Source organism: Barbus barbus (assembly GCF_936440315.1).
Source record: "Barbus barbus genome assembly, chromosome: 36".
In the NCBI taxonomy this organism is placed as follows: Eukaryota; Metazoa; Chordata; class Actinopteri; order Cypriniformes; family Cyprinidae; genus Barbus; species Barbus barbus.
This window is the reverse complement of record NC_136714.1, coordinates 17,583,456-17,609,246: the sequence shown is the minus strand read 5'-3', so window position 1 is coordinate 17,609,246 and position 25,791 is coordinate 17,583,456. Positions and strand designations below refer to the sequence as shown.

Below are 25,791 nucleotides of genomic sequence, written 5' to 3'. Positions count from 1 at the left end.
AGTAGCCTGTGACAGTGATACATTTTGCAAATATGAAATCCCAGCCATGCAACGTTTGTCTAAAATTCCCCTCAAAACAAAAATATGCTATAAAAAAAAAAAAAAACACAAGTAGTTTCACGATAACTACCGTCAATGCAGAAGTCGTAAAACACTCCGCACCACGTGGTGGCAGCATAAGTTCGTGTTCAGTTGCAAACCGCCGTCTCTTATGCAGAGAATAACTAAAGGAAACCTACGAGCGCAGAAAGTTTACATATGTAGCCTGGTAACTTAAAACTATGAGGTTGCGGTAGTTAACACACGGTTTAGTCTAAAAGCATGGAGGAATTCAACACAACTGTTCGTATATCGGGTTTCGTGTTGAGTTCACTGATGTTTCATCATTTGAACAGTGATGCGGATGTGGTAAGTGCTAAAAGATCCCAGTGTGATCCTTGGTTATGAATTAAATTGCAAACTAATTTGTCAGAGATGTCTGCTAAGCATTTCCACCGTCCTATAACTTCTGTTTATATTTGTATTCTGTTTAAAGGAAGGTCTTATTCTTGGAGAGAGTGTAGGAGAGGAGAACTGCAGGATCACAGACTCACAAATTGATCACATACAGTTTGAGCACACGATAAGTAAACTGACTCGAATTATTTAATATTTTCATATAATAGTTGCAACAAGAAACCCAAAAACTATAGTGTCATGACGTTTTCTCTTTTTCAGACATTCAGAAACACATCCCTTGTCATAAACTCCATAGGTAAGTCAGTTGCTCAGCATTTATTTTTTTCTTTTTATATTAAGCAGTGGTTCTCAACTGGTTTTGCTTTATCATTGACATCAAGTGGTGACCCGGTATGGTACAAAGTTGTTTATGATACAAAAATGATCAAATATGCACTGAAAATCAAACATTGCGACGAGAAACTTGTTTTACTATTCATTTAGCATTTTTATGTATTAGTGTTTTGCCCATTTTTTAGACCACAACTCACCAATTGATATAGAGTTTTTAAAAACATTTAAATTTTATTTACCATTGCCTTACATCCTCTTGAAAGCTTCTACAGTAATGTTGGTGATGTCAATGAGGAGAATATAAGACACATTTTGTCTGATTACCAAGAGGTATTTCCTACATTTTAGAACATTTGCTAATTTTTCTACCGCTGAATACATCCAAAATGTGATTTGCATTAACAAATTGTGTTTTCTTATTACACGTGTACTTGTGTCAAGGAGAATGTGATTGGTTGGTACAGACAAAGAAGAAACACCAAACAGCAAATGACCTTCATGGAACAAGTGGTTCATCAGAATATGAGAAAGATTCTGTCCAATCAGGAACTTGTTTTCTTGCTGTTCACGCCGTCTCAGGCAACAGCATCAGGCTCCACCCATCGACTCGAGTTCTCAGCTTTCATATGGCACAGCAGGTGAGATCTGAGGATTTTACACTCAAATCTGCCACACAAACATTCGGTAGACTTTTGAAGCTTAGAGATCTAAGGTGCATTTATTATCTCCATGCAGCCAGTACATCAACATCCCCATCTTTGTGAGCAACCTGGGAAACCTTGAACAACAGGACTACTGGAGAGTGTCAGGCACATGTCCATCTTTAGGACAGAGTGAAGCTGTTAATCAACACCGGTACATTCAGACTGTTATTTGCAGTTAAAGGAATAGTTCAAATGTAAATGTATTTGCTTATGTAGATTAATTTGTTTCTTCATTGGATTGGAGATTTGGAGAAATTTAGCATTACATCACACTTGCTCACCACCGGATCCTCTGCAGTCAATGGGTGCCGTCAGAATGGGAGTAATCCACACAACCCGTCTATCAATAAACATCTTGTTTGTTACAAACATGCAGCTTTTCGCTATACAGTTCCTTCAGTAAGGTGTTTTTAACTGGTTCTACTTCTAGACAAAATGAGTCTATATTTCATAATAACGCTTACTTCAGTAAAAAAAGTCCATCCCCTGATATCCCTCACATCAAAATACACAGACATGCTTGTTTAGAACTGTTTTTGCATGTAAATGGTGCTTGATTTGGATGTATTTCTCTCCTGATTCAGACTAGATGATTGTATTTTCACTGATGAAAGCAAAATTTAGCCAGAAGCAAAAGCAAAGAAAACATGTTAATGCTGGATTTGTTTCTTACAAATACATAGTTTTTTACTTTACAATCTATTAACTAATGGACTGGAGTGGTGTGGATTATTGTGATGTTTTCATCAGCTGTTTGAACTCTCATTCTGACGGCACCCATTCACTGCAAAGGATCTATTGGTGAGCAAATGATGTCATTCTAAAATTTTCAAAATCTGTTATGATGAAGAAAACTCATAAGTCATGGATGGCTTGAGGATGAGTACATTTTCATTTTTGGGTGAACAAATATCTTTCAAGTCTTTTTGGTTTTGCTTGCCAAGGCAAACTTTTTTACCTGGTAGATGGTAAAAATGCAAAAACATCCCATAGACTTTCATTTAAGGAGGGGTCAGAGCCAAATCTAGAGATCAGGGCCCGTATTCACAAAACATTTTATCTTGCCTCCAAGAGTTTTCCTAAATAGCAGTAAAGGTTTTTTGCTAAGAGTTTTCTCTTAAAACCTATTCACAAAGCTGCTGAGACAATTTGTTTATTCAAATAAAGGTTTAAAAATAAAAATAATTGCCACATTCCCAGGAGAAAAACAAGTGCACTTCCATAATGCACTTAAAGTGCTCTATTTTCGCGCACTAATTTTGTACTTAATATACTAAAAATGATCCTTTAGTACTCCTTAAGATAAACTTAAGATCATCTAAGTGTACTCAATTGTGCTATTTTGAGACACCATGAATATGAACTAAAATGCACTTTTAACATACTATCTTTGTATTTAAAAAATGTATTTAGCTACCACTTGTAGTACACTTGAGTGTACTAGTGTATGAAAGATGGGTTCAAGTGTACTACAAGTGGTAGCTAAATAAATTTTTTTAAATACAAAGATAGTATGTTAAAAGTGCATTTTAGTTCATATTCATGGTGTCTCAAAATAGCACAATTGAGTACACTTAGATGATCTTAAGTTTATCTTAAGGAGTACTAAAGGATCATTTTTAGTATATTAAGTACAAAATTAGTGCGCGAAAATAGAGCACTTTAAGTACATTATGGAAGTGCACTTGTTTTTCACCTGGGGACTTTAAAATGCACGCTAAGTGTCACTAATTAAACAAGTATATGTTCAGCTAATTGTCAGCCTCTTGTGTGCTCCCCATAATTAGTGAATATGCATGTAAACAGCCTTTTAATTAACAGAGTAGAATTATCATGGCTGATAGTAAGACATGCAAACGTAAAAGAAAACCAAACTGGATGCAAGAGCAGCTGTTACTTCTTGCCCAACTGGTTGCCCAACAGGGAGTCTTAGCTTAAAAGTGATTCAGGACCAATCTGACACCAACTCTGAGTGAGGAAAATAAATACTTTTATCTTAGTGAGCAGGCGGGGCTGAACCCGTTGCTAGCTATGACACAGTCTTTTGAAGACTGTGATTGGTTGGTTGTCCAAGAAGGAAATAAAAGTGCTTTTAAGAGTAGGGTTTATTATAAGCCTTCACGTTGAAATTACAGGTGTAATTTTTCCTGTTTTACCATACTCTCTGTCTCTCTCACACACACGCATTATATATGTAGCCTATATATATTCTTTATTTTTTATTTACCATGCTGTCATGCTTAACATACTTTATAGGAAATGAACAGCGACACAATAAGGTTCCGAAAGTGCTGTAATTGTTTTTTTGATCACTTTGCTTATAGAAGGTTGTGACAGACCCAAATCATCACTGCTGCATTTTTCCAGTTGCCATATATATATATATATATATATATATATATATATATATATATATATATATATATATATATATATATATATATATATATATATATACACACACATACACACACCTCTTTTAAGGGTTAAGATGCTTTCTGAATTACCTTTTTTTACTTTCTTTAATTTTAAGAAAAATGAAACCACATAGTACTGCAGTAAAAACACATTTAGGAAACAATTGCATAGTATTTTTTTTTTTTTTTTATATACAAATCTTTTTCTTTAGAAGTGATCTTTTTTTCTTATCACTCAGGACAAAATTCTTCTGCTCAGGAGATGATTTAAAAGAGGTCAGAAATATCAGCAGCATGAATGATGCCCTATTAGGAGAAATGCAGGTTAGTCACTACATTTCTTATTAGTTGCAAAATTTTATCCAGTGTGATTTGAGTATATGTAAATCATATGAACAATTCATATGCATCTCTTGTTATACAGGAAGTGTGTAAGAAAGTGGAGAAGAGTGAAAGAGCAGTAGAGAAGTTTCAAAAAGAAATCAAACAGCTCAAGGAGGCAATCACGAAACAGAAGAAACACTCGGAGGAAAATGAAAGTAAGATCTCTATTGCATTTTATATGGGAACCTCCAAGGCCAATTACACACTACAAACTTGGGCTTGTCTGCAGATTTCAAACAAAAGGGCTTCAGTCTTGTATTGTGCGCTTGCATACAGATTTTAAGGTAGCAGTTGTAACCATATATTTGTATTTAATTTATCAATTTTATTCCTTTTCTCATTGTAGTAGTATAACATTGCATAAAGTTCGGTTTCATTAGATTATTAGGCCTATTTTTTTAAATACCATTTTGCACAAACCATAGATCAGCTTTATCTTTAACTAAAAATAAAAAAAAATTCAATACTTAAAAATAAAAAATGTATTTTAGTGTGTGCTTCCTTACATATCTTGTTGTAATGTAGCAGTAGTAACTCTATAAGTATCTTTCTATTTCAGCCCAAAAACATGCCTCTCCAGATGAACCCAAAGAGAATGTACTTCTGTGCTCAGCTCTCAGAACGCTCTTCCCCGATGCGCCTTCATTAAGGACACAAACCCTCACTGTCCAGGGTCACCCTGTATCAGAACTGTGCTGTAATACTGACCATAACATTGATATTCCCACCAAGCTGCCTCTGATTTTGGAGAATCAACACCCCAGGAAGAAGGACACAGCCCCCCGACTCAGGAAAAAATGCCTTGCCGCTGGTTATCCTCAAAGACTTAAAAGGAAAAGGAAAACTAAAGACACCAGCGAGTCGGCCTCTGACAGCGAGTCAGATACAGAGATTGATATGAACGGACAGAACAGAAATATCTCTCCTACCTTTTAAAGAATGAAACTTAGCCTGGTTTTATTGGTACAGCAATCTAGCCATGACTGGAAAGCATAAATTTTATACTTGGAGGTTGCCTTTATCTTAATATGCTTTCTATTTTGTTAATTGTTTAATTTTTTTTTTTTAACTGTATTTGTAAAGGTTTATAAATTCCTTAAATTAAATACTGAATTCACATATGTGGTGTTTTTATTTAAGTGAATTTTATTCATTTTCTACATGGATTTCTGACTCATCAGGTTATTATAATTATGTTCCATTGTTTATTTCCCCCCATTTGATAGATTATACAGCTTTACAGAAACAAAAGGATGGTCTGCAGTGTCAGTCTTCATACAGAACTTATTCAGAATGTTTGATGCCACAAATATCAGGGTCTTTAATAAACTGTGGATCCTTCAGAGTGACTGACATAAAACCTGTGGACATTACAAAGACCTTTGTTAGTCAAATACTCTGGTTTTACTGTATATTCATGGAATTTTACTGAAAGCACATAAATATTTAATTCTTTAAAAAAAAACAAATTAGAACCATAAATTCTTTACCCATTGAACGAGCTTTCTTTATTGCCTTCGATACCTCTTTCTGCTTCAGCCCACACAAGCCTGTGAGCAAGAGTTATGGTGTCCCAAATTACAAAATCCCATTTATGTAAACATTAATGTGACCATTTGAACCCAGTCCTCTCACCTGTTATGTGTCTGCCGTATATTCTGCCTGTGTGTGGTGAAATAAACTGGGACAACAGCTGGAGGAAAAGAGCTTTTTGATTATTTTGCCAATTAAAATATTTATAACTAATTTATAACATTTTACCAACCTGGACGTTTTTGAAGTCTACAGTTACATTGCACAGGATGCAAGTTTTCGGGGGGGACTTGTATGGGTTTTCCATTTTCATAGGCTGGATAAGATAGCATGTTGTAATATTAGTGCAAATAAGTATTCAAATGGTTTCAGAGATCTTCAATACTTAACGCATGTAAAAAAAAAAAACTTACCATATCATCTTTCTTTAGAGGTTCTTGCTGAGATGTTGTCAGACTTCTGATGCATTGTGCTGGAAGAGATTAAATAGACAGACTTGCAATATTTCATGACTATATTTTCCTGTAACACCTAGTTAAATAAATATTAAATGTCTATTATTGATAAAGAAGCTGCGTGCTTACGAAAATTTACTAGTTACTGGGTAACAGTCCTGAAAAACATTTTGCATACTAAAATAATGTAGCAGAGATACCTGTAGCCCTAGGTGTGACCGGTTGCTTGGGAAGAGCCTGTAATAACAGGCGACTAAGAGAAAGGGCAAGCATTCTTCGATGTAACAGGAGGCCACCATGACAGTTTCTGCCTGCTTCTTTTGCGGTTATTGTTACGTTTGTTGCAATTTACTGCCACCTACCAGATCGGAGCAAGCGAACGTCACTTCAACATGGATATCCTTAAAATAAATATGGCCTTTTGATTTACAAAAGAAATGGCAAAGGTAAATAATAATAAAAAGTTAGTATAAAAAGCTTTAACGTTAGTCATTTTTTATAGATTTTGCTTCTTTGCAAGACTCGCAATCAGCGAAATATTGGAAAGAGAAGGTTTTGATATATTAACATGTTTAGCTATTGATATATTATTTCACAGCTGAAGAATCAATGATAAAATAAAATAAAAATGGAAAATTTGAATAAAAAGCTTGTAGTAGTTTTGTAGATTTTTTGTATGGAAGTCTATGGATCATTCTGGATTCTCGAAACACTTGTAATCAGTTTTCTCACTCGTTTTTTGAAACATTTAAATACATTCGAAAAACTTAAAGTTTTGGTTATTGATATTATATAGGCCTAATTAATAGAAAAAAATCACTGACGAAGAATCAATGGTAAATAATACAAATAAAATATAATAAACTAATAGAAAAATTGTTTAAAAAAACTTTTGTAGATTTATAGTTTTGCAAGTGTATGGATCATTTTGCGTGTCTTTTGAAAAGTAGTTTCAATAATAAATAAAATAAAAAGAAAATATATAAAGGGATTTTGAAGTTTTATGGTTTTTAGAATTTTTTTGCATTTTGTCACGTGGTCCAAAGGCGAACTCCCATTGGTTAACTCCATCACTCATCTTTTCGAAAGTCCTCGCTTTTGATAAACATTGGCTAGTGTGTCGCCGCTCATTATTCAAGTGTTATTTTGTAATAATAGATATTTAGTTGTTTTGTAATGGTTTTGATGTAGTGACTAACGTAAGTTACTTAACTATCGTAAAGACTTGAGTATGGATGAATAAACAGCTTCGCTTCTTTGTTGTTGTCAGTTACTGACCATACAGTACGCCAGTATTATCACGCAATGCTGTAATATCAGTTTCCAGAAGCTTTACACTAGTAATGTATACTGACAACCACATGCACGAGATTGTGGTAAAGCGCAACACTTCGTACTCAAGAAAGAGATCAAGTGATAGCATGAGAAGTCACATCACTCCAGCCAAGAAGCGGTCAAGTTTCACATCAGAAACATGCTCTACTGTTGAAGGACACATTCATATTCAAGACATGAGTAGGAATAAAGACACAGAGCTGGTAAGCAGACACTTCTTACTTTCACTGAAAGATGTACATTGCTTCAAGCATGCCAATGGCGTTTCTTTTCTTATGCAGTGCTGCAGTGACAATGAGGACTTATTTGAGGGTTATGACAGCATTGTGGGTGACAGCTCCTTTCTGGCTAAGCTTGAAGATGTGGAGCTCCAGATGAGGCAGTGTCATGACCAGCAGACTCCAAATGCCTGTGAGGATGAGCTTTCAGACTCAGTCTTAGCAGAGGATTTCAGAGATTCATCATCTAGAGCTTTGCCGAGCTCTCAACTTGAATTTCAAAAAGCAGTCACGACTCCACACAAAAGCCCTTCCAGGGGTAAACATAAAACCTCTACCCCTGATTTGATGGATCCCAGGCCAGCTGTCAATCATGCAGATCTCACTGTCAACAAGCCACCCCCAAAGGCCAGAAGAAGCATGAAAGATCATCTTAAGAAAGTACTGCTTGACAATGCAGCAACATCCAGTACTCTCTCCAAGACAGTACAACAAAAGGAAGCTGTGATGACTGAAGAAATAAGTTTTGCCATGCATGCCATGGAGTTTATATCAGCTGAGCAGGACCTGGGCCCTTTTTTTGGTCTCCCGTCCAAAGTTAAAAACCTTATTTTGAGATTAAAGGGAATCCAGGACTTGTATGGTAAGTATTTCACATTCTTTACATTCCAGTTTTGTCCTTATTGGCATCTGGTAAATCAGTGTTTTAATCCTCTTGTTGTTCTTTTGAATTCAGAGTGGCAGAAGACGTGTTTGACCCTGGATTCGGTGCAACAAAGGGGAAATCTCATTTATTCTTTACCAACAAGTGGAGGAAAGACTCTTGTGGCAGAGATTCTCATATTTAAAGAGCTCTTGTGTAGAAAGAAAGATGCACTGCTTATTTTGCCGTACATATCCTTGGTTCAGGAAAAGGTATACATTTACACATTTATGTATGATTTATGTATCATCTAAACAAGTGGGACAGTTGTAAATCAAGCCATTTTAGATCATTATTACTGTGTTGTTGATACACTTATATGCATTGATTTGCCTTTAGGTTCGAGGGTTATCTAGCTTTGGCATTGAGTTGGACTTCATGGTCGAAGAGTATGCTGGCAGTAAAGGGAGGTTTCCTCCGGTCAAGAGAAGAAATAAAAACTCTCTGTATGTCACAACTATTGAGAAGGGACACAGTCTTGTCAATTCACTGATTGAAAATGACCGTCTAGACAATATTGGTCTGGTTGTTGTGGATGAGGTATGTATCACAAACTATTATTATTACTAAAGTATATTTTTTGTTGTGTTTCGGTTTTGCTTTGATACACTACCGAAAAGTCTGAGGTCGGTAAAGTTTATTTGCATTTATTTACATACAGTAAAAACAGTAATATTGTTAAATATTCTTACAAATTAAAAGTTGTCTGTTTTAATATATTTTAAAATGTAATTTATTTCTATGATGGCAAAGCAGAATTTTCAGCTGCCATTATTCCATTCTTCAGTATCTCATGATCCATCAGAAATCATTCTAATATTCTGATTTGGTGCTCAAAAAACAGCAGCTTAATTGTTTTTTTCAGGATTCAGCACCATTTACTTGAAATACATTTTTGTAACAATGTAAAGGTTTTAACTGTCATTTGTAATCAATTAAATGCATCCTTGCTGAGTAGAAGTAAGAATTTCTTTTTAAAAAATGACCCCAAACGTTTGAACAGTAGTGTGTATAAGCTTTTCAAATGATTTTTTTTTAGCTCCATATGGTTGGTGATGGAAGCAGGGGGCCAATTCTTGAGATGACTTTGTCAAAGGTTCTGTACATGAGCAGTGAGTATCTGAAGACTCACACATGCAGTACTCTATTTGTGTGATGGTCACTCATTTGTGTGATGGTCTGACAAATCCATTGTCATTTCTCCACAGAATCCACTCAAATTATTGGTATGAGTGCAACTCTAGGCAACGTGGGAGATCTTCAGACTTTCCTGAAAGCTGAAAACTACACCAACGATTTCAGACCTGTAAGACTTTTACTGTGATTTAATAAGGCTTTAAATTTGATCAACTCAATTCAAATAAATAACTGCTGATTCTGTAGGTTGAGCTGAAAGAGTATGTAAAAATAAAGGACAGCATATATGAAGTCGACCCAAGGGAAGAGACATGCTTCAGTTTCTCACGACTCCTGGATTTTAAGGTATTGATGATCATTTGTGGCCAAAGCTCCACATGTTTAAGCTTTTTTTTTTTTTTTTTTTTTTTTTATTAACTCAATAAGATATCGATCTGCTAAACTCATTGAACCTTTGTGCGATGGACTTTCTCAGTACTCCAGTGGAATGCAGAAAATGGACCCTGACCACATCATAGCTCTGGCTACTGAAGTCATCCCTCAGCAGTCCTGCCTTATTTTCTGTGCCACCAAGAAGAACTGCGAGAATCTAGCTGGAATGATCTGCAAGTATTTAAATAAGTGAGTAGACCTTTAGAGCCCTTAAAAGGATAATCCACCCAAAAGTGGATTTCCTCTGCAGAACACAAAAAAGAAGACATTTTTAAGAATGTTGGTAACCAAACAGTTTTGGGTCCCATTGACTTCCATTCTATGGCCAAAAAATACTATACTATGGATGACAATGGGACCTAAAACTGTTTAGTTACCAACATTCTTCAAAATCACTTTTCAGAGTTTTGATTTATGAAATGAAAAAAAAATTTCAGGGAGTTTTTGAAACATAAGGAGGCAGAGAAAGCCACTCTTCTTGGTGAACTGAAGAGCAGTGGGAATGGATCCTTGTGTCCTGTGCTGCAGAAGACTGTGCCCTTTGGCCTGGCCTACCACCACAGCGGCTTGACCAGTGATGAGAGGAAACTGGTAGAAGAGGCCTATTCTTCAGGGGTGCTCTGCCTCCTCACCTGCACCTCTACTCTCGCTGCTGGCATCAACCTTCCTGCACGCAGGTTCGTGTAGGCCTATGCATCTGAAAGCCTCAAATCTGTATAGAGGGTATGCATTTACGTCACTTTACCGGCGGAACATGTCCTCTCAGCCGAACTGAGTGGCAAAAGAGCCTGCTGCATGACTGGATTTAATACGGAAGCTGTGAAAACTCGAGTAAAACAAATGATAATCAGTTTAAACTAAAGGTTGTTGGACTCAATATAGTGTTCCTTACAACTTACCACAGATCCAGTGGTCCATGGATATTGATATGCAGCCAGCAATCGTGTTTCCTGACATTTGTATGTGCCATTAATTAATCTGACATTAATTCAACGCCGGTGAAATACATAAAGCAAATTTGCTTGTGAACGCATTTTGTAAATAAAAAATAAGTTGGTCTAAATCCGGGTGATCCCTTATATACAGTATGTTGTCATATCATCCAGGCCAAACACTTGTATAGTTTTTGTCAGTGTTTATTTAAAAACATCCAGTTATGCAGAATATAAGATAGTAAATATTTAACTGATGAGTTGTCAATATGGTATATTAACAATACAATATATAGGGTATGATTTTACCACAAAATTCAACATATTAATATAAAATGTTAACTGCAGATCTGTGTTACGCTGCCTGGATTCCATTTGTTTCTTTGAATTGCAGGGATCCCTGCTTCTCTTTTATGTAGCTTTCAGCAGTCTGTAAAAATATTCTTCCGATTTCTTGTCAAAGCTATTGCAAAGCTCTTTCTTGCCTTAGATGTGTTTTGTGTGTTCTGTCACAGCATTCACGCTGAAAACCAATGCTGCCATTCAGTCTTTTTGCCACTCAGTGGGTGGAACCACAGTCACTCCAGCTGACGGTAACGTCACGTGCACACCCTCTATTGATATGTGTTTCTTAATCACATCCATATGCTACTTCTCAGGGTCATTCTGCGGTCCCCATATGTAGCTACAGAGTTTTTAAAGATGAGTCAGTACAAACAGATGGTAGGCAGAGCAGGACGAGCAGGTATTGATGCCATGGGTGAGAGTATCCTGATCCTGCAGGACAAAGATATAAACATGGTAAAGAATCAGATTTTTTTTAAATGAATGATATTATATTATATTGTATTGTATTGTATTATATGGATGGATGGATGCATATGTTTACTGCAGGCCAAAAAACTGCTGTCTACTCCCATGGAGAAGTGTTACAGTAACCTTCTACACGATGGAGGGAGGGGCCTCTTCAGTCTTGTCCTGTCACTCATTGGGCTGAAGGTTTGTGAAATGTTTTGATGCAGTGATAATTGAGAAATGATGTCTAGTTTAGAAGTGCAAACACTAATGTGTTTCCTTTGATTTCAGATAACTACAACTGTAGAACAAGTGAGGGATTTCATGAAAGGCACACTGCTTAGTGTGCAGGAGGCTCAGGTCAGTCCAGAGAGGAGTTTGTGGGACCTTACTGTGGAGTCTATAGAGACCCTGAAGCAGAAGAGCCTCATCGAAGTCTCTGCTGATGTAAATAATCAAAACATTCTCCAAATCACCAGGCTTGGGAGAGCAACATTCAAAGGTAAAACTAAGCATGGCATGAGGATTTGAATAATGTCATGTTTTGATGAGTAAGAAATAATTCTAGGTATTTACTCATTTACCACATGGTGGCAATACAACCCAGTTTAAAAGTGATACATTTGTAGGTTTTTCAGAGCCTCCTTTTTTTTAATCTTTTCCATTTAAATTGTTACTTGTTTCAGGTTCAATAGACCTAAGCTACTGTGACCTGCTCTACCGAGACTTATCGAAAGGGCTGGAGGGTTTACTCCTCAATAGTTTTCTTCACTTAGTGTATCTGGTTACTCCATATGACATGGTGAATCAATGCAAACCAGACTGGATGATCTACTTCAGGCAGGTGGGATGATTTTGTTGGGTTAAACCTGTTTTATTTACACACTAAAAATAAAGTAAAAAGAGTAATATTGTGAAATATTATTAGAGTTTAAAGGGACAGTTTAATACATTTTATTATATAATTTATGACAAAGTTACTGACCTCAAACTTGGAACAGTACAGTAGATCACCACCTTTAAGGACATATAGGGTGCAACAGTGTTTATATTTGTATTAATGTCATTAATGTACTCTTCTTTAGTTTCAGTTGTGTATTCATACCTAATACAAATGTTTCATTGTACCAGTTTACGAATTTGTCAGCTGCTGAGCAGAAGATGGCCACTGCGGTCGGAGTGCCTGAAAGTTTTGTGGCTAGAAAGGCCGCGGGACAGAGCGTGAGGAAGGTTGGCAAAACAGCATTCTTTTCATACTTCAGTATACTATACTAGCCATTCACAACCGTTTTTGTTCTGGATTAAACAGCCCAGGTATAATAAGCCTGAAACTGCTGTAAACAGATATCGTTAGCTGACAATGTTTTAAAAAACTTAAACGTGTCTTGAATATAGTCTTACTTCAATCCTAATCCTCTTAAAGGATTTGCAGAGTGTTAATGCTAAATCTACAGTTACCCCTTCTTTAGTTTCCGAGGTGGAAAATAATGATTTACTATGATTTAAAGTGAAACATCATCAGACCTGGATTTCACAATGATGGTTTTTGTTCCTGTTTCTTTTACCTGCGTCTCAGTCTGTGGACATTGTGGTAGTGAATAGGTTCTATCTGGCTCTGGTGCTGTACTCCCTACTGAAGGAGACAAACCTTTGGAACGTGTCTGATAGATTTCAGCTGACCAGAGGCTTTGTACAGACTCTTCTCAGCTCAGCCTCTGCGTTTGGCTCCTCCGTGCTGCACTTCACTGAGGTTAGGGCACTTCCAGGCATCGTTTAAGACATATCAGCTGCCAAATATGCAGGTACATCTTAAAAAAATTTAATATCGTGAAAAACTGCATTTTTTTCGTTATTTATTTCAAAAAGTGAAACTTTCATATATATTTTACATTCATAACATGTAAAGACATTTCAAAAGTTTTTTTGTTTTCATTTTGATGATTAGAGCTTACAGCTCATGAAAGTCAAAATCCAGTATCTCAATATATTAGAATATTTATATATATTTATTTGAGTTTCATTAAACGACCATCCCTACAGTATAAATTCAGGGTATCTCTTGTTGTTTGAAACCACATTAATGGGGAAGACGGCTGACTTGGCAATGGTCCAGAAGACAATCATTGACACCCTCCACAAAGAGGGTAAGTCACAGAAGGTCATTGCTGAAAGGAGTGGCTGTTCACAGAGTGCTGTATCAAAGCATATTAAATGCAAAGTTTACTGAAAGGAAGAAATTGGGTAGGAAAAGGTGCACAAGCAACAGGGATGACCGCAAGCTTGAGAATATTGTCAAGCAAAGCTGATTCAAACACTTGGGAGAGCTTCACAAGGGGTGGACTGAAGCTGGAGTCAGTGCATCAAGAGTCACCAAGCTCAGATGTCTTCAGGAAAAGGGCTACCAAGTCACTTCTGAAACAGAAAAAACGTCAGAAGCATCTTAGCTGAGCTAAGGAGAAAAAGAACTGGACTGTTGCTCAGTGGTCCAAAGTCCTCTTTTCAGATAAATTTTGCATTTCATTTGGAAATCAATGTCTGGAGGAAGACTCGAGAGGCACAGAACCCAAGCTGCTTGAAGCCCAGTTTGAAGTTTCCACAGTCAGTGATGATTTGGGGTGCCGTGACGTCTGCTGGTGTTGGTCCATTGTGTTTTATCAAGTCCAGAGTCAATGCAGCCATCTACCAGGAGATTTTGGAGCACGTTATGCTTCCATCTGCTGACAAGCTTTATGGAGATGCTGATTTGGTTTTCCAGCAGGACTTTAGCACCTGCCCACCGTGCCAAAACCCCTTACAAGTGGTTTGCTGACCATGATATTACTGTGCTTGATTGACCAGCCAACATGCCTGACCTGAACCCCATATGGAATCTATGGGATATTTTCAAGAGAAAGATGAGAAACAGTGGATCCAACAATACAGACGAGCTGAAGGCTCAATAGTGCCTCAGCAGAGCCACATGCTGATCGCTTCCATGCCATTCTTCACTGATGCTGGAGTTTGTGCTAAAGGAGCCCTGACAAAGTATTGAGTGCATAACTGAACATACTTTAATTAAAGAACTTGAACTTTTCTGCTTTGCAAATCCTTTTTTTGATTGATCTTACAGCTGTAAGCTGTAATCATCAAAATTAAAACAAAAAAACTTTTGAAACGTCTTACTTTACATGTAATGAATCTAAAATATATACATGAAAGTTTCACTTTTTGAAATCAGTTACAAAAAAATGCAGTTTTTCACAATATTCTAAATTTTTTAGATGTACCTGTACATCTGTTCCTATCTTAGAGTCATTAATGGATTGGAGTACTATGAGATTTGTCTGTCCATTTTAGGAGCTGGAGGACTTTTGGGCCTACAAGGCTCTTCTCTCAGAGCTGACCCATAGATTAACTTATTGTGTGCAGGCCGAGCTCATTCCACTCATGGAGGTGGCTGGAGTCATGGAGGTGTGTGTTGTTGCTGCTCATCTATTCTCTTTAAAATAACTGTGACCAGAACATTTGCTTGAGAGCTGTGATTTTATTTTTTCTTCTTTCATTCTCTTTTACTTCAGCATCGTGCTAAGCAGCTGTATAACGCTGGTTACAAGACACTGGCACATCTTGCCAATGCAGATCCACAAATTCTGGTCCAAACTATTGAAAACCTCTTCAAAAGACAAGCAAATCAAATGATTGCATCAGCAAAAGTAAATACAATATTACACTATATAGCAGCATTATATTTTCAGTTTAGCTTTTCAAGTTCATCCAAATTAAAAATTGTCATATATTCACCCTCAAGCCAAACCTGCATGACTTACTTTCTTCAGAAATGAAGAATTTCTTTGAATTTTTATTTATTTTTAATTTTTTTCATGCATTGACATCAAATGTTGACATCAAATCCATCATAAAAGCATCATAAAGGTGTTTCCTCACATGGTGATGATGGCTCAGCTCAAGAAGGCTTCTTTTAGGAATCCAATGCACTTCTTCCAGTCCAAAAAAGTTAAAAATCCTTTATTTGCATTATGGCCACTACAATAGAAACATTTAAAATGACTAAAACACTGCACACTGATGCACCCTTCAGCCTTCCTCAGAGTGTGTCAAGGCTATTTTTGTAATTATTTTTGGTTATTCAGAATGTATTTGTCACTGTATATTGTCAATGCATTCAAAAGACTGACCAGGACATTCAGGAAATTCTTCGTTCCACATCAGAAAGTCAGTCATACAGGTTTGGAATAACATGAGAGTATGAAAGAATTTTAGTTTATGGGTGAACTATACTTTTACGATGTACATATAAGAAAAAAAACACCTTTTTATTAATGTTAACTTTCTCGATGTTCAATTTCAGATGTTAATAAAAGAGAAAGCAGAGGCCTTGCAGGAGGAGGTGGATGACCTGCTTATGCTTCCATCTGATATCTCATCTTTGTAATTTTGTTTATTTTTATTTATATGATGTAAATAGCATGTATATTATTTAATCTACTTGGCATTATGTAAACTATTTTGTGCCTACATGTCTGGCTGAAATAAAAATGGAAGTAACCTCGTTTTTAGTAGCATCTCTGTTACTCATTACCATGGTCATGTGTTATTTTGTGTCATAAAGACTTTATAAGCAGTCTGCCATAAAGGGAAAACAATCACAAACAGCATGATAAAGTTCCAGCGCTGCCTCTCTTGTTGTGAGTGCCAGCCAATCAAATTAAGGTATGCAAATAAATGAATCCTGAAGCCACACCCAGGATTTTTAATTGTCATGAACTGGTCTAACAAGAAAGAGGGAAGTAGTTTTGACAGTGCCAAAAAAAAAAAAAAAAACAAGTAATATTTCGCCTGTGTGTTTCGGATGAGTAATGCCAACAAAGCCCGAGTGAGGACGACACCGGCGGATCGAACAGATGAAGTCTACGGCCACAGCAGTTTCCACGATTGTAGCTCTTGCTTGCTTTGGCGCATTGTATGAAGGGGGCAAAACAGTGATATCTGTTTATGATGTTCAGTCAATACGCGTCGACCTGGATCTGTCCCATGTTGCCCGACGGGTGGACGAAAGGTTTCTCTCCGTGGCCATAGATGCGAGTTTAATCGCCGAGGAGAAGTTCATGAACCTACTGAAGTAAGTTCTCTTAAAGCAGACCTCAAATTAATAAAGTTGTGATGTAACTTTAAAAGAAGGAATATGGTGTTTATGCAGTTCACCGAAATTAAGAACCCTTGCCAAAGCCTTGATCCCAGCGTTTCTGAGATTTGGAGGTACCAAACAAGATTTCATGAAATTCAACCCACGCGGAAGATATTTTCAAGCGAGAGACAACAGCAGCAGCGCTGTTCTAGGTAACCTGTTCACTTAGCATCAATACATGACTTAAAACTTAAGTAAACCACATCCTCAAGCTGAGAAAGCTGACTGCGGTGTGTGTTGTCATCTGACTTCAACAGCATGACTTTAATGAACTGATTCACACAAACATCCTGAACATAAAATGTTGTCAAATTTATTTCGACACACATACCTTTATATTTCTGAGCAATTTTTATTTATTTTTTTACAATATTTTACCACCTGGGTTCAAGGTGATTTTTACTGGAAGCTATATTGCATCACATAACTTTGTTCCACATTTGACCAAAACTGAAACTGATACAAATACTTTGAATATGGTTTCTCTCTCACAAACATATACATACATATAGAGAGAGCGAGAGTGTTTTAATTATTATTATGCTTTAAATATTATTATTATTATTGGATTTATTTAATCAGCCACATCTACTGTTATTCCAACAGGAAAATTATGTGAGAGACTTGAATTTCCTCCATTTCTGGAAAATAGGTTGAAGCAAGAATGGGTCCTACAGTCAAAGACTTTACTTCAGGAGGAACTAGAGGGGAAATACAAAAAGACTAAATTCTCTGGTACGTTTAATTTCACTTCTTTTTAAATAATTAATTACCTAATAGGGAATTTATCATGAGTCAGTTCCACAAAATAGTGTTCTCTGGCAAAAATGTAAATTCTGCTGGCACATGTTTAGGTGTCAGAAAATGTAAAGTTGTATTTTTAATCAACAGTCTTCTTTACAAAAAGACTATGGCAGCTATTAACTATAGCAGCTATACAGTAGATATATGTATATATATAAGCTCTCTCAGACTGTCCCTGAGCCATCGTTATTATTGAACCCATTATTGTATTCAGATTTTCACTGATCATAAAACATAAAAGTCAAGTGTCTGTGTTTCTTGCAGAATATGCAGTCGATCTGCTATATGCTTTTGCGAACTGCTCTGGTTTGGACCTCATCTTCGGTTTGAATGCTTTGCTGCGAACCAGCGAAAACACATGGAACAGCTCAAATGCAGAATTGCTGTTGAAGTACTGTGAGTCCAGGCAGTATGTGATGTCCTGGGAACTGGGGAATGGTAGGATTTGGGATCTTTCATTTGAATTTATGCATATGCACTTTTACTGTTTTAAATTACCTAATAATTTTTATATGATTATCTGTTATTACGTTGATGCCTCAGCATTAAATCTCTTGTTGTAGAACCCAACAGCTATGAGAAAAAAGCAGGGATCAGAGTGGATGGGTACCAGCTCGGTCAGGATTTTGTCCATTTGCATCAAATCCTTCAGGAATCTGCGGTCTACCACTCGACGGGACTATATGGACCAGATGTTAGTCAGCCACGAGATCACCGGAAAGATTTGTTAACTGGGTAAGTGTTCAGAGAAAGTTCTTGTTTTTAATGGATTTTTCAGAGATGCATCTTGTCTGCACCATCAGTAATACTAATGCATTTGGGTATCGAAGAAACGTAACATGGTTGAACATTGACTTTTATAGGTTTTTGGAGACTGGAGCAAAGGCTGTTACTGCATGCACCTGGCATCAGTAAGTTATGATTTACTTCCTTTCACTAAAATCATAAATAAATTAGATTTCTTTGTCTTTGTATTGAACTTGTTCGCCTTTTTTCTTCTTAACAGCTATTATGTGAATGGCCGAGACACGTCTTTAGAGGATTTCCTGGACCCTGAAGTGCTTGATACTCTCGCAACAAAAATTAACGAGGTCCTTGAGGTACCAGAGTAATCCTGCTCAATATATTAAAACAGGAAGTCTTTTGTGGCATTCAAATTTCTCACATTCAGCAGTGACTAGATAATGACTGAAATTAAGTGATAAACATTCTGCCTTCAGATTGTTGAATCTGTTTCTCCGGGGAAGAAGGTTTGGCTAGGAGAGACGAGCTCGGCATATGGTGGAGGTGCTGTTGGACTCTCTGACACGTTTGTAGCTGGTTTCATGTAAGTCAAAAAAAAATTACAGATGAAAGATTGTAAGTAAATTAAAACAGCCAATGTGCAATCAAATACAAATAGCAACATAAATGTAAAAAAGGGTAGTTATTGATAAACAGGTTTCCATAATTATTCTAATTGTTCTAATTAAAAAATAAAATGGTTTTACATTTAAGTAGCCTAATTGTAATTTAATGTGAGTTTATTTGTAAGAAGTCTCTTATGCTCACCAAGGCTGCATTTATTTAATAAAAAACAATGTGGTAAAAACAGTAATATTGTGAAATATTATTACAATTTTAAGTTACTATTTTCTGTTGTATTATATTTTAAAATGTAATTTATTCCTGTGATGGAAAAGCAGCATTTTTAGCAGCCATTACTCTAGTCTTTAGTATCACATGATCCTTCGGAAATTTTTCTAATATACTGATTTGCTGCTGTTGAAAACAGTTGAGATGCTTAATAATTTTGTGGAAAATCTTGTCAGGAGTCTTTGAATTTATTTGAACCATAAATCTTTATAAAGTTTATATATATATATATATATATATATATATATATATAGTAAAGAGACTTTATAAGTAAAGAGACTTTATTGTCATTGTAGTTATACAACGAAATTTGTTTGGTAGCTCACAGAGGCCAGCAGCAGTAAAACAAGAAAGCAGCACACAGAACATAGTAAATGTAGTAAAAGTATAAAATTACTGTATAAAATAAAATAAAAGGCACTTAGTATAATAATAGACAAGATAAATTTAAGGATAGAAATGTAACAGTATTTACAGTATAGTAGTTGAGTGCAGACATGAATGTCCCATAGAGTGTCTAGATAATAAAATATAACACTATTTACAATGTGGTAATTTAGTGCAAACATTAATGTCCAATAAGTGTCTTTGTGCATTAGCAGCAAACATGAGGAAGGGAGAAGAGAGGAAGGGTTAACTATTTGTGTGTTGGGGGGGGTGGCACAGGCTACAGCTCTGGGGAAAAAGCTGTTCTTTAGTCTGTTTGTGCGGGTTCTGATTGTCCTATATCTTTTCCCTGATGGGAGGGGTACAAAAAGTCTGTGTCCTGGATGAGTTGGGTCCTTGATGATGTTGCTAGCTCGCTTCTGTAGACGGCTAGCATAGATCATGTCAAGGTTCGGGAGTTTGATTCCTATGATCCTCTGAGCAGTTTTGACGGTCCGGGTCAAAGCTCGGCGGTTTTCTGCAGTGCAGCTGGAGTACCACACTGTGATGCAGTGACAGAGGATGCTCTCTATTGTGCTCCTGTAAAAGTTTACTAAGAGCTGGGTTGGCACTTTTGTTTTTTTGAGTTTTCTTAGGAAGAAAAGTCTCTGTTGAGCTTTCTTCACTAAGTGGGATGTGTTAATGGTCCATGTGAGATCTTTTGTTATGTGTAGACCCAGGAATTTGATGTCATTCACCCTCTCAACTTCCTCACCATTTATGTAGAGGGGGGGTGGTGTTGTTTTCTTGACTCTCCTGTAGTCTACAACGATCTCCTTTGTTTTGGCAGTGTTCAGAACCAGACCGTTGTTCCCATACCATTTGATTAGGTGTTGGACGTCCTCTCTGTAGTGAGACTCATTGTTTTCTGATATCCTTCCCACTATAGTGGTGTCATCAGCAAACTTCACTATGGTGTTAGAAGAGGAGTGGATGGGTTTGCAGTCGTGTGTGAATAGGGTGAAGAGAGCTGGACTAAGAACGCATCCCTGCGGTGCTCCTGTGTTAATGGTGATAACAGATGATGTATGGTTGCCCACCCTGACATTCTGTGGTCTGTTGGTGAGGAAATCCAAAATCCATGAACAGAGTGTGGTGGTTAGTCCCAGGTCATTCAGCTTGTTTACAAGTTTGTATGGCACAATGGTATTAAATGCCGAGCTGAAATCTACAAATAGCATCCTAACATATGTATTGGGATGCTCCAGATGAGTAAGGGTGGTGTGAAGTGCGATTGAGATTGCATCCTCTGTTGATCTGTTCCTACAGTAAGCAAACTGTAGGCTGTCCAGGTCAGCAGGGATGTTGGCTTTGATGTGTGAAAGAACAAGTCTCTCAAAGCACTTCATGATAATTGGTGTCAGAGCGACTGGGCGATAGTCATTCAGACATTTTACTGACTGTTTTTTTGGGCACAGGAATAATGGTAGTTGATTTAAGGCATGTTGGGACTACAGCCTGCTGCATAGACAGATTGAAGATGCTGGTGAACACCCCCGCCAGTTGGTCAGCACATGACTTCAGCGTGCGACCTGGAACTTTGTCTGGTCCTGCTGCTTTATTGACATTGATCCTCCTTAGCGTGGATCTCACCTGATGGCGTTCGAAGACAGGTACCGGCTCCTCTATGGGTGATGGTGCTGTCTGGATTTCCATGCTGTTGGAGTGACCGTCAAAGCGCGCAAAGAACTGGTTCAGGGTGTCAGGAAGCGTGGCATCATGGCTGGACAACGAGGGGCTGTTCTTATAGTCCGTTAGGGCTTTAATGCCTGTCCACATGCTGCGGGGGTTGTTATCTTTACTTATATATATATATATATATATATATATATATATATATATATATATATAAGTAAAAAATATTAATTTATTATATTTATATCTGTCTTGTTTATTGAAGGTGGTTGGACAAACTGGGGCTTGCTGCCAAGCTTGGTTTAGATGTCGTCATCAGACAGGTGTTAATTGGTTCTGGCACGTACCATTTAGTGGATGATAACCTAGATCCTCTTCCAGTAAGTGTTTTTTTATGTGTTTCATCTTTGTTGCATAACTTCTGTATCGGCCCAGGGATGTGGACTAGTCAATTATCCTTGTTTTGTTTTTTTTAATTCAATTTTGTATTATGGCAGGATTACTGGCTATCATTGCTATACAAAAGGCTTGTTGGTCCAGAGGTCTTAAAAGTACAAGTTCTTATGAATTCAGGACCAAAGAAACCAATACGGGTTTACCTTCACTGCACTAACAGAAAAAGGTACTTGTATTCTCATTCACAGTGATTTATTTTCAAAAGATGGCTAACTTAACTAAAAAAAAGGTTCAGATTTTTTACACATGGTATCTTTTTCTTTTTCAGCACACATTATAGACCAGGTGCTGTGACCTTATTTGCCTTAAACCTAAACAAAAATGAAGTCACGATTAGTCTGCCTGGGCATACAGCCAACAGCACCATTAATGCATTTGTGCTACAGTCAGCTGAGACTGGCGAACAGAATCTTTATTCCAGGTAATGTCTCATGATCTCACAATATTTGGACTATGCAATGCAATCATGCTATACTACATATTATTATACATTTAGTACCTCATATTATCAGAGAGACTACACAGAATGTTCAACTATTTGTAGTAACAACCTTGAGATTGTTAAATTGTAATATTTCTCCATTTTCTAGGTCAGTCAAATTGAATGGACAAGTGCTGAAGATGGTGGATGACCGAACACTACCTCCGCTGAAGGGACGTGAGCTGTCACCTGGAGAACACATCAAGTTGCCTGGGTTCTCATTTGCATTCTATGTTCTGATTGAAGCACAAGCTCCGGTATGCAAATGAGCTCTCATAAAGACTGCTTTCACTGGAGAATCAGGGACACAAAATGTGTGATGACAATATTTTGCTGTGACACTGTTTTATGTGAGGGAACTTTGAATCAGTGTCTTAATATATTATAACTGTTTTGTTATTTATGAAAATTCATATTTATTACAAATATCAAGATGAAGCCAAAAAGAACTTGTTTAATACTTCATGAACAACATGCACTGGGTTTAATCTATTTTACATCTGTTGAAATAAACTGATCAAAGTGCTCATTTGTCAGGACATTTTGTTGTTGAAGTGATCCATTATTTTCCATGCAGACATGCGGCCCTCTGCGCTTATAGCAATCAAGCCTTTTGATTCTTAGTCATTTTCTGTCTGTGTGATTCACATCTGTGTGTGTGTGTTTAGCTAAATTTAGAGATGTATCATAAAATGATCTAGACATTTAAGAATCCTCTCAAAGAGTAGACATAAGAGGTCTCATTGCACTTGTTACTCTCTGTGTGTGATGATTGTAGCAGAGAGTCTACATTAGACAAAAATGAAACATCTGGGATATCTTAAGTGAGAACACAGCTGGTATAAATACAGATACATATTTCTTGACTGGCTGCTTGTGTAATCTGTGAAAAAAGTTTGATTTATTTTAATGTAGAGGAGGATGGAAGTTGTATATAATCATTTAACATTAACATTTCAACTGATCGAAAAAGCATGGAAAAGGCATTATAACCTCATCTAAAATAAACCACCAGCATGTGGATTGTTCTCAAAAGGAAAGCTGTTTTTGTGAAGCAATGACCGCAGTTTTATTTAACCAGTCACGTTAATAATAGCAAATTATTGAACATTTGATCAATGCCTAATTTGTGTCAAAACTCTGCAGTGGGGTGTTTTCCCCACCGGGAGGCGATGTTTACCACTGTTGAGAGGCTGAATTGGAAAGGAATCATTTTGGAAGCCACATTACATAATGTATGAATGTAGACCACAGACCTTTAAGACCACAAACTTTATTCATTGTTGGTGATTTGCAGTATTGTGAGGTTTTAGTTTGGGATAAATACTTAACCTTTTATTTGGCATATCCTGTTGTCACAAAGTTTGAAGAGGTTCATTAAAAAATCCTATTTATTTAGATAAGGAATCATATATCATATATATATATATATATATATATATATATATATAATGCTTTGATAAATCAATTATTACATAAAATATTGAAATGAAGAGATTATGAAAATCATTTCATTCATAATTTCAATATTATTTGAATTTGTTCAATTTAATATAATTGTGTTTATTTACGTCATAATCATGACTCTTTGTCTCATATTTTATCTCTGAATTTTTACTTTTGTCATACTTGTATTCTCTCCTAATTTTGGGTTATGTCATAACTATGACTTTCTCATAATTTTTTACTCATAATTTCATTTTTATGTCATTTATGACTCATAATTTTGATGTTTTATCTCATACTTTGTCATAATTAATTTTGTTATAATTTAGACTCAATTATTAGACTAATTTTTTTAAAATCATAATTATGATGTTTTATCTCCTAACTTTGACTTTTTATCTTATAATTATGACTTATTATCTAATAATGTCATAATTATTTATCAAAGATTTTACTTAATGCATGTAATTGGTTGGTGAAAATTAATGTTCCTCTCTTTATTTCATAAGATTTTTTCTATTACTTGTTCAATTCTTAAATAAATAATATGCAATCAATCTTTACCACATTCTAAGCACATTTTACTGAAAATCACGGATTGCATGGCTCTCTCGTGAACGAGTGCAGTAAGCCCTGCGGTGTCTGTGCTAAGTTGAGCATGGCAGATGCTGAAGGGGTCGTTGTTTGCAGTGGCCCTTGATAATACGCAGCTTGTGTGCGACGAGGAGAGCAGACTCTGGCAACCTCTGCCAGTCACACATCTTCTCCATCTCCCATGAGAAATCCCACGGCCAATGAACACAAGCCCTCACTCCAGCAGTGTGCTGTGTCCACAGAGCCCTCTCAGCTTCATTAAGAGGCGTCGTCTGGAAACTTGAGGGGATTTAGGCAGTGTCAGAGATTTAGGCTACCCCTTGGGCTACCCTGACTGAAGTATTTCTCAGAGAACCAGGGGGGTTTCCAACTTTTTGCTGCCAAGGGCACACATATGACATAGGGTTTTTTTATATCACACTTTTTATTCTTTCACAAAACCATTTTTAACTAAAAAGACTATCAATATAATAAAATAGGAATTGATTAAAACTTCTGTCTTCAGAAAGCATAATTTGAAAAAAAAAAAAAAAAAAATCTGTAAATGTGGTCATAAATCATAAACATACTTAATATAATAGGTGACATGTGAACTTTGGCCACTGTAAATACTTTTCTCTCAAATTGTTTGTTGACCCCCTTGAGGGTTCAATACTCTGAAAACTTTTTTTTCAGATTTAATTTATTTTTTCAACAAGGTGTCAGAGTTGGTGCTCTTCCACTTCAAGATTATATAGTGTGATGCTGGATCATTGATTTTTCAGCACTCAATAAAAATCTTTATTTTACTGAAAGTTTTTTAGCCTCTCTCTAAACCTTGCTGCCATTCTTTGCCTACGGCTATACGGTTTGGAGTCCAGGGGTTTTCAACAGGTGGTCTAAAGTAGGACTGCCAGGTATTATTTGATCTCAAGCTATTTTTTTAGTGTGTAAAAAAGAAGAGAAAATGTATATAGATGTAAAAGTTAATATATAACGTTTATATATTAAATAATACGTTCACCTAAATGTCTCATTGAGGTAAAAAAATAAAAGGTAATGTGCAAATGAATCTATACATCTGTGATTGAAAAAAAAATCTAATGCTTTTGCAATGTAAGCATCATAAAGTAGGCTATGTAAATAAAAGGGTTCCTCGAGGTTCTATATAGAACCCTGGGGTTCAGTACTTGGCCAATAGAACCTTTTACCAAAAAAATGGTTCTATGTAGAACCCTTGCATAGCAAAGAACCTTTTTTTATTAAAATGGTTCTATAATTCATGTTTTATGACTGAAGTGTAAACTAAAGAT

At 36.4% G+C, this 25,791-nt stretch overlaps 4 protein-coding genes across 4 annotated transcripts; 3 read left to right on the top strand and 1 right to left on the bottom strand.

Moving 5' to 3' along the window:
* The first annotated feature begins 176 nt into the window (after positions 1–176).
* On the top strand, positions 177–5,416 carry LOC306856085 (BRCA1-A complex subunit Abraxas 1-like). The gene is made up of 9 exons (XM_079395093.1): positions 177–408; positions 536–626; positions 718–754; positions 1,056–1,122; positions 1,234–1,430; positions 1,528–1,647; positions 4,153–4,237; positions 4,338–4,452; positions 4,857–5,416. The coding sequence occupies exons 1-9, from the start codon at positions 322–324 to the stop codon at positions 5,231–5,233; spliced, it is 1,176 nt and encodes a 391-aa protein (XP_079251219.1). The 5' UTR covers positions 177–321; the 3' UTR covers positions 5,234–5,416.
* LOC306856086 (small ribosomal subunit protein bS18m-like) lies at positions 5,232–6,613 on the bottom strand. The gene is made up of 6 exons (XM_079395094.1): positions 6,486–6,613; positions 6,244–6,302; positions 6,063–6,146; positions 5,933–5,990; positions 5,788–5,847; positions 5,232–5,658 (listed from the first exon to the last, which is right to left on the bottom strand). The coding sequence occupies exons 1-6, from the start codon at positions 6,556–6,558 to the stop codon at positions 5,582–5,584; spliced, it is 411 nt and encodes a 136-aa protein (XP_079251220.1). The 5' UTR covers positions 6,559–6,613; the 3' UTR covers positions 5,232–5,581.
* A 741-nt stretch (positions 6,614–7,354) lies between these two features.
* Positions 7,355–16,635, top strand: LOC306856105 (helicase POLQ-like). Its single transcript, XM_079395129.1, has 18 exons — positions 7,355–7,823; positions 7,902–8,481; positions 8,575–8,753; positions 8,881–9,081; positions 9,581–9,653; positions 9,750–9,847; positions 9,925–10,023; positions 10,154–10,299; positions 10,548–10,787; positions 11,702–11,843; positions 11,937–12,041; positions 12,129–12,339; positions 12,524–12,681; positions 12,969–13,067; positions 13,414–13,587; positions 15,174–15,287; positions 15,395–15,529; positions 16,186–16,635. The coding sequence occupies exons 1-18, from the start codon at positions 7,629–7,631 to the stop codon at positions 16,267–16,269; spliced, it is 3,033 nt and encodes a 1,010-aa protein (XP_079251255.1). The 5' UTR covers positions 7,355–7,628; the 3' UTR covers positions 16,270–16,635.
* On the top strand, positions 16,479–22,997 carry LOC306856106 (heparanase-like). Its single transcript, XM_079395130.1, has 12 exons — positions 16,479–16,956; positions 17,035–17,174; positions 17,629–17,757; positions 18,091–18,264; positions 18,390–18,561; positions 18,690–18,737; positions 18,833–18,926; positions 19,047–19,153; positions 21,788–21,902; positions 22,020–22,144; positions 22,247–22,399; positions 22,569–22,997. The coding sequence occupies exons 1-12, from the start codon at positions 16,739–16,741 to the stop codon at positions 22,726–22,728; spliced, it is 1,635 nt and encodes a 544-aa protein (XP_079251256.1). The 5' UTR covers positions 16,479–16,738; the 3' UTR covers positions 22,729–22,997.
* The last annotated feature ends 2,794 nt before the right edge of the window (positions 22,998–25,791 follow it).

What these genes read in the sequence shown, in the direction of transcription:
- LOC306856085 (XM_079395093.1), top strand. Translation starts at nt 322, where the DNA reads ATGGAGGAATTCAACACAACTGTTCGTATATCGGGTTTCGTGTTGAGT. An exon ending in TGAACAGTGATGCGGATGTG is followed by an intron (nt 409 to 535) that starts GTAAGTGCTAAA and finishes TTCTGTTTAAAG; the next exon opens with GAAGGTCTTATTCTTGGAGA. An exon ending in ACACTCGGAGGAAAATGAAA is followed by an intron (nt 4,453 to 4,856) that starts GTAAGATCTCTA and finishes TTTCTATTTCAG; the next exon opens with CCCAAAAACATGCCTCTCCA.
- LOC306856086 (XM_079395094.1), bottom strand. Translation starts at nt 6,558, where the DNA reads ATGCTTGCCCTTTCTCTTAGTCGCCTGTTATTACAGGCTCTTCCCAAG. An exon ending in GGTCACACCTAGGGCTACAG is followed by an intron (nt 6,303 to 6,485) that starts GTATCTCTGCTA and finishes AATCTCTTCCAG; the next exon opens with CACAATGCATCAGAAGTCTG. An exon ending in CTCTAAAGAAAGATGATATG is followed by an intron (nt 6,147 to 6,243) that starts GTAAGTTTTTTT and finishes TATCTTATCCAG; the next exon opens with CCTATGAAAATGGAAAACCC.
- LOC306856105 (XM_079395129.1), top strand. Translation starts at nt 7,629, where the DNA reads ATGTATACTGACAACCACATGCACGAGATTGTGGTAAAGCGCAACACT. An exon ending in ATCTGCAAGTATTTAAATAA is followed by an intron (nt 10,300 to 10,547) that starts GTGAGTAGACCT and finishes AAAAAATTTCAG; the next exon opens with GGAGTTTTTGAAACATAAGG. An exon ending in ATCAACCTTCCTGCACGCAG is followed by an intron (nt 10,788 to 11,701) that starts GTTCGTGTAGGC and finishes GCTACTTCTCAG; the next exon opens with GGTCATTCTGCGGTCCCCAT.
- LOC306856106 (XM_079395130.1), top strand. Translation starts at nt 16,739, where the DNA reads ATGAAGTCTACGGCCACAGCAGTTTCCACGATTGTAGCTCTTGCTTGC. An exon ending in AAGTTCATGAACCTACTGAA is followed by an intron (nt 16,957 to 17,034) that starts GTAAGTTCTCTT and finishes GTGTTTATGCAG; the next exon opens with TTCACCGAAATTAAGAACCC. An exon ending in AAATTAACGAGGTCCTTGAG is followed by an intron (nt 18,927 to 19,046) that starts GTACCAGAGTAA and finishes TTCTGCCTTCAG; the next exon opens with ATTGTTGAATCTGTTTCTCC.